Genomic DNA, 15,391 nt, shown 5'->3' on the forward strand with positions numbered 1-15,391 from the left:
TTAGAACTGCTTTTGCTGCATCCCATAGGTTTTGGATCGGCGTGTTTTCACTGTCATTTGTCTCTAGGTATTTTTTGATTTCCTCTTTGATTTCTTCAGTGATCTCTTGGTTATTTAGTAACGTATTGTTTAGCCTCCATGTGTTTGTGTTGTTTATGTTTTTTCCCTGTAATTCATTTCTAATCTCATAGCGTTGTGGTCAGAAAAGATGCTTGATATGATTTCAGTTTTATTAAATTTACTGTGGCTTGATTTGTGACCCAAGATGTGATCTATCCTGGAGGATGTTCCATGTGCACTTGAGAAGAAAGTGTAATCTGCTGTTTTTGGATGGAATGTCCTATAAATATCAATTAATTCTATCTGGTCTATTGTGTCATTTAAAGGTTCTGTTTCCTTATTTATTTTCATTTTGGATTATCTGTCCATTGGTGTAAGTGAGGTGTTAAAGTGCCCCACCATTATTGTGTTACTGTCAATTTCCTCTTTTATAGCTGTTAGCAGTTGCCTTATGTATTGAGGTGCTCCTATGTTGTGTGCATATATATTTATAATTGTTGTATATTCTTCTTGGATTGATCCCTTGATCATTATGTAGTGTCCTTCCTTGTCTCTTGTAACATTCTTTCTTTCTTTCTTTCTTTTTTTGCAGTACACGGGCCTCTCACTGTTGTGTCCTCTCCCGTTGCGGAGCACAGGCTCCGGATGCGCAGGCTCAGTGGCCATGGCTCACAGGCCCAGCCACTCCGCAGCATGTGGGATCTTCCCAGACCCGGGCATGAACCCGTGTCCCCTGCATCGGCAGGTGGACTCTCAACCACTGCGCCACCAGGGAAGCCCCCGAAGCTAGTCTTTTAGAATCAGAGACTCAAACACTTGCCGACCTCTTTATCTCCCTGCTTCACATTAAATGTAGCCTTTGTTCTCCCCGGCCAAATAGCTCAACTAGAAAGATATCTGGGAGCTGCAGGAAGCTCTGGATTTATATTCTTTATGTTTCTAAACAGAAAGAAAAAAAGACTCTTCCCAGACAGCTCAAGATAGAAACATCCCATGGAAGGACTCTGGTAGGTTTTGAGTCACATGCGCATCTCTGAAAGGGGAAATAAGAGCTGGGAAGATAATTACAAAATCTACTGTACAATGTCTCTTTTCTGAAAACAGAACTAAGAATCGTAGCGTTAAAAGAGATCTTAGAAGCCTCACCAACCCCCCAACCAATGCAAGATTCTCTTCTACTACATTACAGCTTCAGCTTAATCACTTTTAAAGTTGGGAAACACGCTCCTTCACCAGTCAACCCATCCCATTTCTCAACACTGCTAATCATTTTGAAAGTAAATTTGCTTCCTTGTCATCATCGCCCACGGGCTATAGTTTTTTGGGGTTTTTTTGGTTTGTTTTTTAATATTTACTTATTTATTAATTTGGCTGCCCCAGGTCTTCATTGCGGCATGCAGGATCTAGTTCCCTGACCAGGGATGGAACCCAGGCCCCCTGCATAGGGAGCATGGAGTCTTAACCACTGGACCACCAGGGAAGTCGCCATGGGCTGGAGTTCTAAGTTCATGTTCTTCCCTCTAGGTCAATACTGAATATGTCTACTCCTTTCATGAGTATCTGAAAGCAAGTCATATAACCCTCTTCAGCCCACTCTTCTCTGGGATCCATATTCCTTGGAGTTTCAACTGTAGTCATCATGGATGGCTTAGTGTAATGGGAAGTAAGAGGGGCATCTGGATCATTAAGGTCAGGGGTTGTCAAGGATTCTGTGGGGAAAGGCAGGAAACCAACAGAAGAGGGGAACGATCCTCACCCCACCAGGCTCACCCCCAGCATGAACTCCACCCCAGCTGCCTGCCTCTGCTCCCAAGGGGCCCACCAGACAGCAAGGAGCATAGAAACACTTAAAGAGAATTCAGTTTTACAGTTTATGTCAAAAAGAAGAAAAAAATAGATAGGAGAAGATAAAAATAAATTTAGAAGAAAAAAGGGAAAGAAGGCTAAGAGGAAATGAATGAAAAGACTAGGTATGGAGAGAAGGGTGTAATGAAAGTTTTAAAGAGAAGGAATCAACTCATTAACCAGAGTATTTAAAAGAATGTAACAGTTAAGGGGCTTCCCTGGTGGTGCAGTGGTTAAGAATCTGCCTGCCAATGCAGGGGACACGGGTTCAAGCCCTGGTCTGGGAAGATCCCACATGCCACGGAGCAACTAAGCCCGTGTGCCACAACTACTGAGTCTGCTCTCTAGAAGCCACCAGCCACAACTACTGAGCCCACGTGCCACAACTACTGAAGCCTGCATGCCTAGAGCCCGTGCTCTGCAACAAAAGAAGCCACTGCAGTGAGAAGCCCATGCACCGCGACGAAGAGTGGCCCCTGCTCGCCACAACTAGAGAAAGCCCGCCCACAGCAACGAAGACCCAACACAGCCAAAAATAAATAAATAAAAATATTTTTTTAAAAAAAGAGAACATAACAGTCCTAAACATGTATACAGCCAATAACAGAGCTTCCAGCAACATGAAGGAGGAAAAGATAGAACTAAAAGAGAAAAACCTATCACTGCAGTTGGTTATTTTCATGCCCTTCTCTCAGTGACAGACAGAACAAGCAGGCAGAAAAATCAACGGTATAGAAGGCTTGAAGAGCCCTATAAACCGACTTGATATAATTGACATTGACAGAACACACTGTCCAGCAACAGCACAGTATACATTCTCTTCCAGTGCATCAGAATCAGATGAAAAGCAGGAAGACAATAAAGAAAAACCAATGAAACCCAAAACTGGATATTTGAAAAGATACATAAAAGTGGAAAACATCTTCTGAGACTGATCGGGGCCAGGGCGGGGGGAACCATAAATTACCAATATCAGAAGTTAGAGAGGACAGCTACTACAGATCCTAAAGACAAGAAGGGAATATTATAATAACTTTATGCTAATAAAGTCAATAACTTTAACGAAATACACAAATTTCTTGAAAGACACAAAGTACCAAAGCTCACTCAAGAATAAATAGGTAATCTGCATAGCCCCCAAATCTATTAAAGAAATTCAATTTGTAGGGTTTTAAAGAGAAAACTTCCTACAAAGAAAACTGCAGGCCCACAGTGCTTCACCAGTGAATCCTGCCAAATATTTAAGGAAGAAATAATACAACATTTCAACACTGAAAACAACAAAACATTGCTTAAAGAAATTAAAGCCCTAAATAAGTGGAGACATGTATAACTTGCTTATAGAATCAGAAGAGTCAATATTGTTAAGGAGGCAGTTCTCCTCAAATTGATCAATACATTCAACAGAATTCTTGTAAAAATCCCAGGATATTTTCATAGAAATTGGCAAACTGACCCTAAAGTTTATTTATATATATACATATATATATAGTGTTATGTGTGGATTACTATAATCATATAATTGAATCATGATTCATATAAATTATACGATTATAGTAACCCACACATAACACCACACTGACATATGGCTCAACAGGATAGAATGAGAGTCCAACAAAAGACCCACACAGCTAAGGTCAATTCATTTTTGACAATGTGTCAAGGCAATTCAATCAGGAAAGGATAGGCTTTTCAACAAATGGTGCCAGAATTGGATATCCATATACAAAAAAAGAAAAATGTAGACCTCTAACTCACATCATATACAAAAGTTAACTCCTAAATGTAAGAGCTAAAACATAGAATAAAATCTTGGTGACATTGGGTTAGGCAAAAATTTCTTAGATATAACACCAAAAGTACCATCCATAATGGAAAAAATTGTATAAATTGAATTTTATCAAAATTTAAAAGTTTGCTTTTCAACAGACACCATTAAGAAAATGAAAATTCAAACCACAAACTGGGAGAAATTATTTACAAAACATATATCCAACATAGGAATTATATCTAGAATAGACAAAAACTCTTATAACTCAATAATGAAAAGACAAACAACCCAATAAAAAACAGACAAAAGATATGAATGGACAATTCACCAAAGAAGATATCTGAATATCTAATAACCACTAGAAAAGCTACTCAGCATCATTCAGGCAGTTCATTGTATGTCAAATACTTTTTTTAAAAAGCTGTAAAAAAAAAAACAAAAAAACTAATTGGTCACCTTTGGGAGTTGTTAGAGCATCAATTCATTATTCTAAAGACTAGGAGAAAAAGGAAGAGTCCAGGAATATTACCTGGTCTTTTCTATGTGAATTGTTCTTTAGGAAAACCAAACAGTCGGTGGAAAAGGGGGGGTTTTAAGAATGACAGTTATAAATACAGAAGGAATAATTGAATTAGAAAACCCTTGTTGAGTAATCCTTAATACAATAATAAATCTAGACAAGGAGCATCAACAGATGCTAAAACCATTAGGTTAGAGGCTGATGTGGCATTTTATAATGGATGGACCAGGCTAACCACATCTGAAATCACCAGTAAAATTAACATCAGTAAAAGTGAAACAACCAGTCATTATGTATTTTCTCTCTTGTGATACAATAGTATATAGTACCACCTACAATCTATTTTTGCAAAAAGAAAAAAATTGAATCTTAATATTACCAAGCTTCCAGATCTAATTGTCAGGGGGGACTGAAGAACTTGTGAAAGGATTCCTTGAGGATGGAATTAGCCAAATTCTGTGGGAAATTCCATAGATCAATAAATATCAAAAAAGGGAGTGGGTAATTGGTAAGAAATTTAAAAGATATATTGATCGAATGTAATGTATGGACCTTGTTTGGATCTCGATTCAAACCAACCAACCATAAAAATATCTTTCAGAGATAAGTGTGGACATTTGAACACAGACGAGGTGTTAGATGATGCAGAGTTTCTATTATTACTCTTGTTAGGTGTACTAATGGTACTATGGTTATGCTCTTTTTAAAAGTGGTTACCTGTTGGGTATACATACTGAGGTATTTACAAGTTAAATTAAACCATAGCTGGGGTTTCCTTTAAAATAATCTGGTGACAGTGCTAGGGTAGGGGAGAATGTTGTGGGAACGAGATAGATGAAATAACGTTGACAATTCTTGAAAGTAGTGATGGATGGATACAGGGTGGTTAAATATACTATTTTCTCTACTTTGGGTATGTTTGAAATTTTCCATAACAAAGAACTGGAGTTTTGTTTTGTTGAATTTTAAATGGGCTGTGTTCACCCAGATCACAGCCCTCAGGCTGACTTCAACATGGGTATTCCCTACCTTGATCCACACAGTCAACGTAGGTCACAAATGAGAGAAATAAGTCAGGGATTAAGAAAACAGCAAAGCAAGCAGCTGGTACCCACCTCTGCGAGGATTAATGGAGAGTGGTAGGACCACGGCAAACAAAAGATCACTTGCCCATCCAAAGGGGGCAGCCAATGTTGCCATGTGGGAATAAGGCCCGAGATGGCCAAGTCTTCTAATTTTTCATTAGAAACTTGAAATCCAGGCATTTCAGTAAAACCTCCCAATATGCAGGCAAATGATTTAAAATTTTTTAAACACTTGCAAGTCAGTGCTAGAAAGCCAAACAAAACCTGTCTGGAGGCTAGATTTGTTCCACAGACTGTTGTTTTTCGATCTCTGACACCACACCATGTAATGCGTTATAGAGTAATGCATTAATAATTGGCTGACATTCTTAACAGTTGAATCACACGGCCAGGACAACTGAGGCTGTGCTTATCCGAAATGCCCAGATCCTTTATATGCAAACAGCTGTCAAGCCAGGCACGCCCCACATTGAACTCAGAACTGAACACAGGCTTACAGTTATCTCCATCAAATTGCATCTTGTCATTTGTCAGAAACATTTGTCCCTGGATTGGCTCCACTCTTCCTCCAAATTCTACTGAATTTGCACTCCCTTCCAGCTTTGTATCACACACAGTTTTAATGAGCCCATCCAAAGCCATCTACAAAGCTAATGTCAACCTGTGTGCATAGTTCAATAGAGTTCAACGGATTTCAACGGGTAGGTTAGGCTTGTCTCCTGCTAGACGTCTACAGCTGTTCAGCTATAACTTCAACCTACCTTCTGGGTTCATCCACCTCATATTTACCCGTCTTCCTCCTTGAAGCCACCATACGTTGCATATAGGCCTAATCCACTAGTTTTGTGGTGACAGGAATGCCACCTCCTTACACCTGTATATGGAGTACTTTATGGTTTTTATAGCATGTTCCCATAATTTTCTGACTTGATCTTTATCACCCATCACAACCTTTAAAAATCCTATCAACCTCACATTAAGACATTGATCTACAAATCTGCCAGTGGTCTATTTGTTTGCTTATAATCCACTAATAATCTATCCTGTGATTTCCAGATTAAATAGAGCAAGGGCAACTCTTGATAATTTAGCTTCTTACCTTCCCACTTCACCATCTCACCAAAAAAGAGTTCTCCAAACCACCACCATTCCAGCAATAACCTATAGGGACAGAAACAATATTTAAGAGGAAGAATGTTCTAGCCATGAGAGTTGACAGAAAGTGGAATGCATCCTCTTGTGAAGAAATGACATTTTGATGCTAGAACTTTTCAAACAGGAGCTAGGGTTTTGCAGAAGGGATATTCCAACATGGATAGGGAGTTGGGCAGAATGATCTTTCATTCATGCATTTCTGTCCACGTGAGGAAACTGCTCCGTGCTCAGCTCTTGGCTGAGCTCTTGGAAGTATCTTACCGGTTCTTGCAGTGATAACCTCTCAAGGTGAAAAACATACACTTGGCAAGTGTGACTGTTTTTATGCTTTGTACATTTTAAAATTAATTCCCTTTTAAAAAGCAGTTTTCAGCAAATGTTTTAAAAATGCCAACCTTTTCTCCATTGTTCAAAATTGGGAAGAATCCATACAATGGAATATTATTCAGCCATAAAAAAGAAATGAAGCACCCATACAAGGTAGGATGTGGATGAATGTTGAAAACATTAGGGTAACTGAAAGAAGCCAGTCACAAAAGACCACATATTACATGATTCCATTCATATGAAAGTCCAGAATAGGTAAATGTAGATACAGAAAGTAGATTAGTGGCTATTTAGGGGTGGGGTGAGGTGATAGCTGAAGGATACAGGATTCCCTATTGAGTTGATGAAAATGTTCTAAAATTGACTGTGGTGATGGTTGCACATATCTGTGAATGTACTAAAATCCGTTGAATTGTACATTTTAACTGGGTGAATTGTAGGGTATATGAATTATATCTCGATAAACCTGTTTTTTTAAAAAAATTAAGCAAACTTTTTTTGGGGGGTGGGGGTGGGGATAGATGTTTGCTCCCAGGCTGGCTAGATTTCTAAAGGGAAGCACTCAACCATCTGCTGAGGATGAGCCTGTGAGCGAAAAGATCCGGTTCAGCGAGGAACTGGCAGCCAGGCTGGGTGAGGTGGAAGGATTTTCTCACATTTCAGGAGGCATGGGGCTCCCCTTTCGGAATCTGGGGCTGGGATTAGCAGCCGAGGAGACAGACAAGAGCTCCACCTTCCACCCACTTCCTCCGAGCTTTCTAGGTCTTGCTTCTCACCGCTCCTGGTAGTATTTCCATCCCAGGAGTTAACTCCTAGCACGCCCATGAAAACAGCTGAAACCACTCTTTCGGAAGAACACGTCCGGGAGGCCTCTCATCACAACTAAGTCTGCTCCCTACTTCGCCCCACCTTCTGAGGACGTGGGGCATCCGTCCACCCCCTGACAAAGTGGCCCCCCTGCCTCAGAATAATCGCGTGCTGGAAGATTTCAAAACCCAGCTGGCAGATTTCCTGCTCCCCGGGGGGTACTTCTGAACCTGGGGTGTGCGGCAGGCAGGAAAGGATATCCCTAGAAAACGGTCTGTTCTCCCGTCTGCCAGAGAATTCCACCACTCCTGACTGACACCGGGGAGCAGGGGCACAGATGGGGGGAGGGAAACGCCTAGGCAGTTTTCCCAAACTCGGCAAATCCGCCCAGGGAGGCCTGGAGGCCTGGGTAAGGGAGAAGGGCCCGCGGTCTAGGGGTTCTGCAGATCGGGGGGAGGCGGCAACGACCAGTTATCAGCATTGAGTTGGTCACAAAGATCGTTCGGGGTTTTGGTAAGGATGTGACGGAAGAACCCGAACGAACTTTTTGGCCAAACCATAGTTAAAAAGGAGGAGAGTGACTGCTGCACTTGAGGCCCTGCGCTGGGCCTCGGGCCCCAGCTCGCGGGAGTGGTCGCCCCGCTCGGGCCCCGACAGCCAACGCGCACCACGCCGCTCCCGGCCCTGGGTGAGGGGCAGGAGCAGGGAACCAGCGCCGGGAACTCGGGCCCGCCTCGTAGAAAGGGCGCCTGGAATTTTCGATGACGAGGCCCAGGTAGGGCCCCATCACCGGTGCAGCGCCCCGGGACTTCCCGTCCTCATCCCCGGTACCGGGACCCGGGACTGGGTGCCGTTAAAGGAAATGCCTAGGAAGAGGGAGCAGCAGGTAAACGTCCGGGTTCGGGCGGCTGGATGGTGCAGTGCGCGGGGGCAACAAGTAGCTTGGAAAGCGAGTGAGGCGCCAAGGAGAGCGGCTTCCTGCCTGCAGCGAAGCAGGACGTGCCAGCAGAGCAGTGAGAGACAGGAACTGAGGAGACTAAAGAGAGACTGACTCGTTCCCTTGAGCAAGGGGGTAAAAGGGGGATGCGGGTATCCAAAAGGGTCATGCTCCAGGTGAGGCTCGAACTCACAACCTCGGCATTGCTCTGCATGTACTGCTGTATAAGTACCGCGCGCTAACCGATTGCGCCACTGGAGCTCTGCTTACCCCGCCTCGCGATGGCTCTATCAGGGTTCACCCGGGCCCTGTGCGGGCCTTCGCGGAGCATGCGCACCCGCGGCTTGCGGCTAGGCGAGAACGAGCCGGGGCTCCGAGACCCCGCAGCTTCCGGTCCGGCGGTCCCCGGCCTAGTGTACGAGGGAAGGCTGCGAAGGTCTCCCTCCGGGAGGGCGGGGCCCTTTGGCGGGACCTTGAAAAGAGCACAGCCCGCCTCCTTGGGTAGCGCGGGAGGAGGAGCCCGGGCGCTGCGGTCTGAAACCACCTCCGCGTCCTCAGTGTGGAGCTTCGCCTCCCAGGAGCAGGCCGCGCGAGAAGAAGGCCTAATCCAGGAGCCGGGCTGCGGCCGGGGGGCGGGCCTTGTTCCGAGGGGTGGGGCCGAGCGGGGCGGCCTCGGCTCCTGGGCAGCAGATGCCCCGGGCTGTCGCCTCTGCCCCGCGCCCACGCGTGACCAGTGAGATGGAGGAGCCCACCCCCCTACCCCCCGCGCCGCCCTGGAAGTCGACAGGAGCGGGAAAACCCGTGAATGAGCAAAGCCCGCGCCTGCCGGTGGGGCAGTCAGGGAGCGCCTGGGCCGGGGTGGCGACCGAGCTTCCAAGACCGGACCGGGCAGAGATTTAACCGTCAGACCCTTGTCCTGCCCCGAAGGCTTTCTGCTGCCCCTTCTTACATCCTGAGCGGGGTGCTCGGATCGTGTCCAACCACGGGCATTGTGGGGACACCGTGATAGCCCAGGCCTTCGAGAGGGTGCAGGCTAAGCTCCACGTGTTTTGTTGGGCCACGACGTGTACGTTTTGTTTAATTTTAAAGCGAGTTCCTAATATTTAAAAACAAGAGGTCCCCTACAAATATCTGGATATCCGTTTCTTTTTTTAAAACCAGAAAGTGTAAACCGTACCCAGGGCCGAATTATGACTGTCCAGTGCCTTACGCACTTTTGTCTTCGTGGGCCCCTTTTGTCCATCAAAACAACAACAAAATTTTTTTAAATTATATTTTGCTGCTACAAACCACAAATATAATCCAGGATGGATTTATTGTTACATTCATTATCTTTTTTTCTGATTTCAAAAAAAATTAAAATGTAAACATTTGGGGGGGCTCTAGGCACTGTGCCTACGGGCCTTCACTGATAACTCTGCTAGGAACCTGCATCCCTCTGGGAGGGTAGCTGCAGCCTCCTCCACAAAATGCCCCCCTCCCCCCTCCCTCTCTTCCTCTGGGGTTGCATCAGTCGATTGTCTCCTGGGCCTCTGTTGGCATGTTGGTCACCCTGTTCGGTGACCTCTGCTTTCCTGGGAGAGCCAGAAGAGCAAACAACAGAGCACCATGTCAATAGATTTCGGAACCAGCATGAGCATGTGATGGGGGCAGAATAAAGATCATGCATCGTCACCTTGATGGTGACTAGCCCACGTTAACAGGTTGTGTTCGGGTGATGAGGTCGAGAGTACGACTGTAGAAGAGCCTTGAAATTGGAGCAGGAGACATTAGAGAGATCAGGCAGATGATGAGACAGGCACAGGTTCTGTTTAAGGCAGAGGCCTCCTGAAGGTGGTGTTTTCAGGAAGTTCATTGCTTTGTACAGACTGGGCTGTGCACCCAGAGAAAGGAGATAGGCGAGCCTCTCCTGGTGGTTTTTAAACTGTGAGAGACAGACATCCAGAGCAAGAGCTCAGAAGGGGGATGGTCAACACCCTTGCAAGATCCCATCAGGTACCAGGCAGGTGGTGGGATGCAGAGCTGTTTACAACACGCCAGGATTAGGGCTCCTTGGAGCATGCTTTGGCAAGTCCTTGGTAAATCAAGGGCAGCAGAGAGTGAGCCTTTGAAATAAGTCCCTCCCAAAAGATGGAACAAGTTCTAAAAGTAAATGCATGATTTGCCCCCAGGTGGGAATAATTTTTCCCCCTAAATTGAAAGGGGTTAATTTCCTGAAAGACAAGAAAGTAAGTTGTAGACTCATACACAGCGTCTTCTCAAATCCAGTAGCATCTGCCGAGTCTGCTCTTTCTCCCTCCTGAATCCCTCAGGTAGAATCTGCCTGGTGAACTATAAGCAGCAAAAATGGCCTCTGGTGGTCCAGCTTCCCTTCCCACTCTCCGGTTTCATGGATCTACTCCTTAACAGTATTGGTTCAGCAGATACTGACTGACCCTGGTTGCATGGGAAGGGAAGGCAGCACCTGATACAGCCTTTGGGAACTAAAATAGCTTAGTCCCCAAGGAAATTGGGGCTCTAAGGGAGGAGTGAGGGCAATGTTGAACCTAGAGGGGGCAGTGTCAGAATCTCTGCCACCAGAGAGATTTTTCAGCAAGAACAAGTATACTGAGACCTTCAAATCACTTAACCTCATACACACTCACCCTGAAGAGCAATGAACTAAGAGTCTGAGGCCCTCCCTGGCCCTGTGACCTTAAGTAAATCTCTTACCCTTTCTGGGCCTCAGTTTCCTCATTTATAAACTGAGGGATCTAGACCAGATAAGAGCTTTCTAGCTTAACTGGAGAATGCCTTTTACCATGTATACTCTTGATAACAACTTGCAATTATTTAAGCATTTAATAATTTGTGTGATGTGTAATAAGGAAGTGATTTTTAAAATAAAACTTATTTTAGATATATGTATAATGTTAAAATAATCTTGAGTAATACCCATACTGTAATAAGACTAGTCTCAACCTTCTTCCATTTACCATGTAATGCAAAATGTTTAATTTACTTTAATTATGTAAGGGAAAATCATGCTTTGTTAACAATAGCTTTTAAAAGAACATTTATCATATTGGTCTTAGGACAAATGTATATTAAAATGTATGAAATTTAATGACTCATTGTAGCATCAAAAATAGACACAAACTGCTTTCCTAAATGAATGTTTAGAATTTGTGCTTTTTGCACTTTAAAAAACTGGTTTATTTTTATTCCTTTCATGGTTTTGTGTCTAAATGATGAGCTAAAACAGAAGGGTTCTGGCTGCTATATGTAAGCACCATTCTGCAAATAACATGAAGCGGGTATGGTTGGTCTTCATCCCTAATAATGAAAGACCAAATTGGATATAATGATCACTATATTTTCTCTTTTTGGCTTTTGTTTCTGACATATAAGATATTTTGATCAGCAGAATGCAATCTGCACATTTAGTAAATGACTATCATCTTGAACCAAATTTGTAGAATTTTCAGTATATGGTCTTCTTTTACTTTATTTCAGCAAACTTTTTATGCGTTTAGCCAGCGTTCCATTATGGTTATATATGAAGCAGTGTATGACTTTTAAAAGTTGCTGTAGAGGAGTCACAAGTCACCTAGGACCCACCTCTTCAGCTGAGTCATACGCACACTTCTTGTATGCAGGGACCACTGCAGGTGCTGGTCAACAGGCATTGAGACGCTCCCAAAGTGATCCCATGTTGATGGGGCAAGAGGTTGTCTGAAGAATTATTTTAATTATTACTTTTCTAAGTAGAAATTGAAAAGATACTCTGCCACCTGTAACAGTGAAGACCGTCTTGAATGTCTTTCAGAACTCCTAGGATTCGGCAGTGTCTAAGGTCCCTTCCTATCCTAATAGTCCATGATCCTCACCAGCACCACGTGGAGAAATGACCCTTTATCTTCCCTTAGGAGGAGAAAGATGCGTAGGTCTTAAGGCCCAAGCTCTAGGAATCTATGATGCAGATTTGAACCAATTACACATAGGAGGGGAACATGATGATACTTTGGGACTCACAGATTCCCTTCACTCTGGACTGAAGCTGAAATGAAGACATGGTGAGAGACTGTCAGAGGAGACAAAGCCTTAAAGATTGGTAACATTCAGTGTTGAGGAGAGTGTGAGGAAATGGGCACTGTTCAGGGTTTTTGTTTTTTTGTTTGTTTTTAAGTCCGTTTAGTAGAATCTATCCAATATATGACCTTTGACCCAGCAGTTCCACTTCTAGGAATCTCTCCTATAGAGACACTGTACGTGGGAACAAGTGTACCGTAGGAACAAATAGACTGTATTTCATCAAACCTAAGTTGCCATTACCTGTAAACTGTGCCATTACTTTATGTAGCGTTAAGAACGATGCTGCCATTTTAACAAGGACACTATGCTTGCATGTCTGACTTACTTTATGCTTATTAAAAGAGCTCTTTTAGACAGACTCAGATGTACATTTTTTAAATCGTATACTACCCTTGAGAACTATTGCTTTGGGTTCAGCTTTTCAGCCCCTTAGTTTCTGCCACCTACAAACCGGCCAGCGCTTCAAGGGGGAATCAGGCTGCCGCGCTCACCTCAGTGCCCTTGTCTTCTGCCTGAATCTTGGCCTCTGCACACCTGGGCTGTCTTCAAGCAGGTTTGTTTGTGTGTATTTGTTGTGTCTCTGGCTACTATCCGTGGGAATACTATCGTCTACGTGACCACACACTTCATCCTCCCAACAGGGACATTTCTGAGAGCGAGGGGCGTAAGGGTGGGTGGCTGTAATAATACGGGCTCAACGGGCATGACTAGTGACTACAGCGGCCCGCCAGGAGCACGGGACTGCCCTAACCACAGCCGCCTTCGTACCGCTATCAGTACATGAAACATAAACAGGAACCACTCCCGGTTAAACGTCGTTTAGTTATGAGGACGTTGACGGGGTGTGCGCCTGTTGTGAACTTGGTGCTTCTTCAACTCCAAGTACACCGTCTCGGCCCTGCCCTGCGATCGTGCCAGCCAGCACCACGCTCGCGCCGCGTCAGGGAAAGGCGTCCTCAGAATACTGAAGGGCCTTCCCTCCCTCTTGCCAGGGCTTTTCTTCCGGCTTCTACTGCACAGCTGCCGGCGGGAGGCTTCCGGTCAGACTCGGCCATCACGGGTTCCTGCCCGCCAGCCCCGGCCTGCAGCTCCTCAGCAAACTTCTCCCATCACGCCCCCACCCCTGAGTTCTGAGCCTCAGCTGTGGCAGGGAGCGAGGGCCCTTTCCAAGTTTATCCTTGCGTGGGTTTTCTGTGTCATCTCTGGAGGTAGTGGCTGCTCCCTTTATCCGTTATTCCTGTGTCCCTTAGAGTCCCGTTGACCCCTCTTAGTAGGTAGTCCCCGTTAACTGGTTGTGAACACAGTTCTTCATGTTGAATTTTCCCTGTTCAAAGTACTGGTGTGGTTTCTGCCTCCTGACTGGATCCTGGCTGGATCCTAATTATTTCTTTCACTTGTCATATGAGAACAAAATCTTTCAAGGAATATGGAGAACGTGGGGGTAGTTGGGTAAAAAATAGCGCACTTACACAGCGCTTACCACGTGCCAGGCACTGTTTTAAGAACTTTACACCTTATTCACTAATTTAATCCTCATGCCAACCCTATGAAGTAAGTAGTAGTAGTATTTTCTTTTACAGATGAGGAAACTGAGGCACAGGGAGATTACCTAAGTAAGTGGTAGGGCCAGTTTTCAAATACAGATTGTAAGACTCAGGAGTCCATGCCCTCAACACTCTAGAGTACAGTGCTCAGTTTGCCTTGGAGAAAGAGACCCATGAGGGGTCACCCTCAAGAGAGGCACTAATCAGGGCTCGCAGAGACCCCACATGATGGTGGCCAAAGTGTTCTAACTTGAAATATGGGAAAGACCAGATAGAACTACGACCCCTAGAGAGATGAAAACTGGGATCCAGGTACGCTGGGGCACCCAAATAAACGCCCAAAGCCCTCCTGCTAAGAAGATGGGGTAGTTCCTCTGTCAGTTCTGGCAACAGTTGAATCCAAACCTACTGGACCAGGTACAGGATGACAGGTCTTAGAGACTAAGCACAGATAATGATGGGGTCTTCCCTCTGAGAGGAGGAAGGAAGAGCCTTAGCAGAGGCACCTATGGAACTCTGGAGTTTCAGTGACATTCAGGGCTTTCCTTGGGTCAAAATTTTGGAGTGAGTAGGAAAACTCACCCTGTGCAGTTGAAGAAAGATAAGGAACTGGAGTAAAACAACCTTTGTTCATATCTCTGTTTAGCCAACAACTGACTGAGTGGCTTCAATAATATTTCTTTACATGTATACACCACAGTTGCTTAGCCGTTCTCCTATTAATGGACATCTTGGGTTATTTCCTGTTTGGAGCTATTATAAACAAAGCTGCTAGGAGCACTCTTGTACAAGTCTTTTTGTTTTAATTTCTTTTCAGTAAATACAGGAGTGGGACTGCTGGGTCATAAGATAGGTTTTTGTATAGCTTTTTAAAAGCATTTTTAAATTGTGATAAAATATACATAACAGGGCTTCCCTGGTGGCGCAGTGGTTGAGAGTCCGTCTGCCGATGCAGGGGACACAGGTTCGTGTCCCGGCCGGGAAGATCCCACATGCCGCGGAGCGGCTGGGCCTGTGAGCCATGGCCGCTGAGCCTGCGCGTCCGGAACCTGTGCTCCGCAACGGGAAAGGCAACAACAGTGAGAGGCCCGCATACCGCAAAAAAAAAAAAAAACCATATATATGTGTATATATATATATATATATATATATATGTACGTATATAAAATAACCACTAGACACATAGGACTAGAAGGTAGAGGGGGGAATGTGTCAAAGAAAACTTAGTCAAAAGTCAGGTGTAGTAGACATGGTTCACTACCTTCC

The 15,391-nt window shown here is 44.6% G+C and overlaps 1 protein-coding gene across 1 annotated transcript in view; it reads right to left on the bottom strand.

The window, feature by feature from the left end:
- The window catches only part of LOC308627589 (uncharacterized protein), a gene marked incomplete at its 5' end in the record, with an annotated part of 129,931 nt that extends 120,434 nt beyond the window's left edge, over window positions 1–9,497 (bottom strand). The window contains 3 exons of the mRNA XM_081253893.1: window positions 6,381–6,442; window positions 8,778–9,280; window positions 9,457–9,497. Of these exons, the coding sequence (XP_081110019.1) occupies window positions 6,390–6,442; window positions 8,778–9,280; window positions 9,457–9,497 (597 nt within the window). The 3' untranslated portion in view covers window positions 6,381–6,389. The remainder of the gene's footprint in view (window positions 1–6,380; window positions 6,443–8,777; window positions 9,281–9,456) is intronic.
- Window positions 9,498–15,391: the final 5,894 nt, after the last annotated feature.

Source organism: Mesoplodon bidens, assembly GCF_964165515.1.
Source record: "Mesoplodon bidens genome assembly, chromosome: 14".
Classification (NCBI taxonomy): domain Eukaryota; kingdom Metazoa; phylum Chordata; class Mammalia; order Artiodactyla; family Ziphiidae; genus Mesoplodon; species Mesoplodon bidens.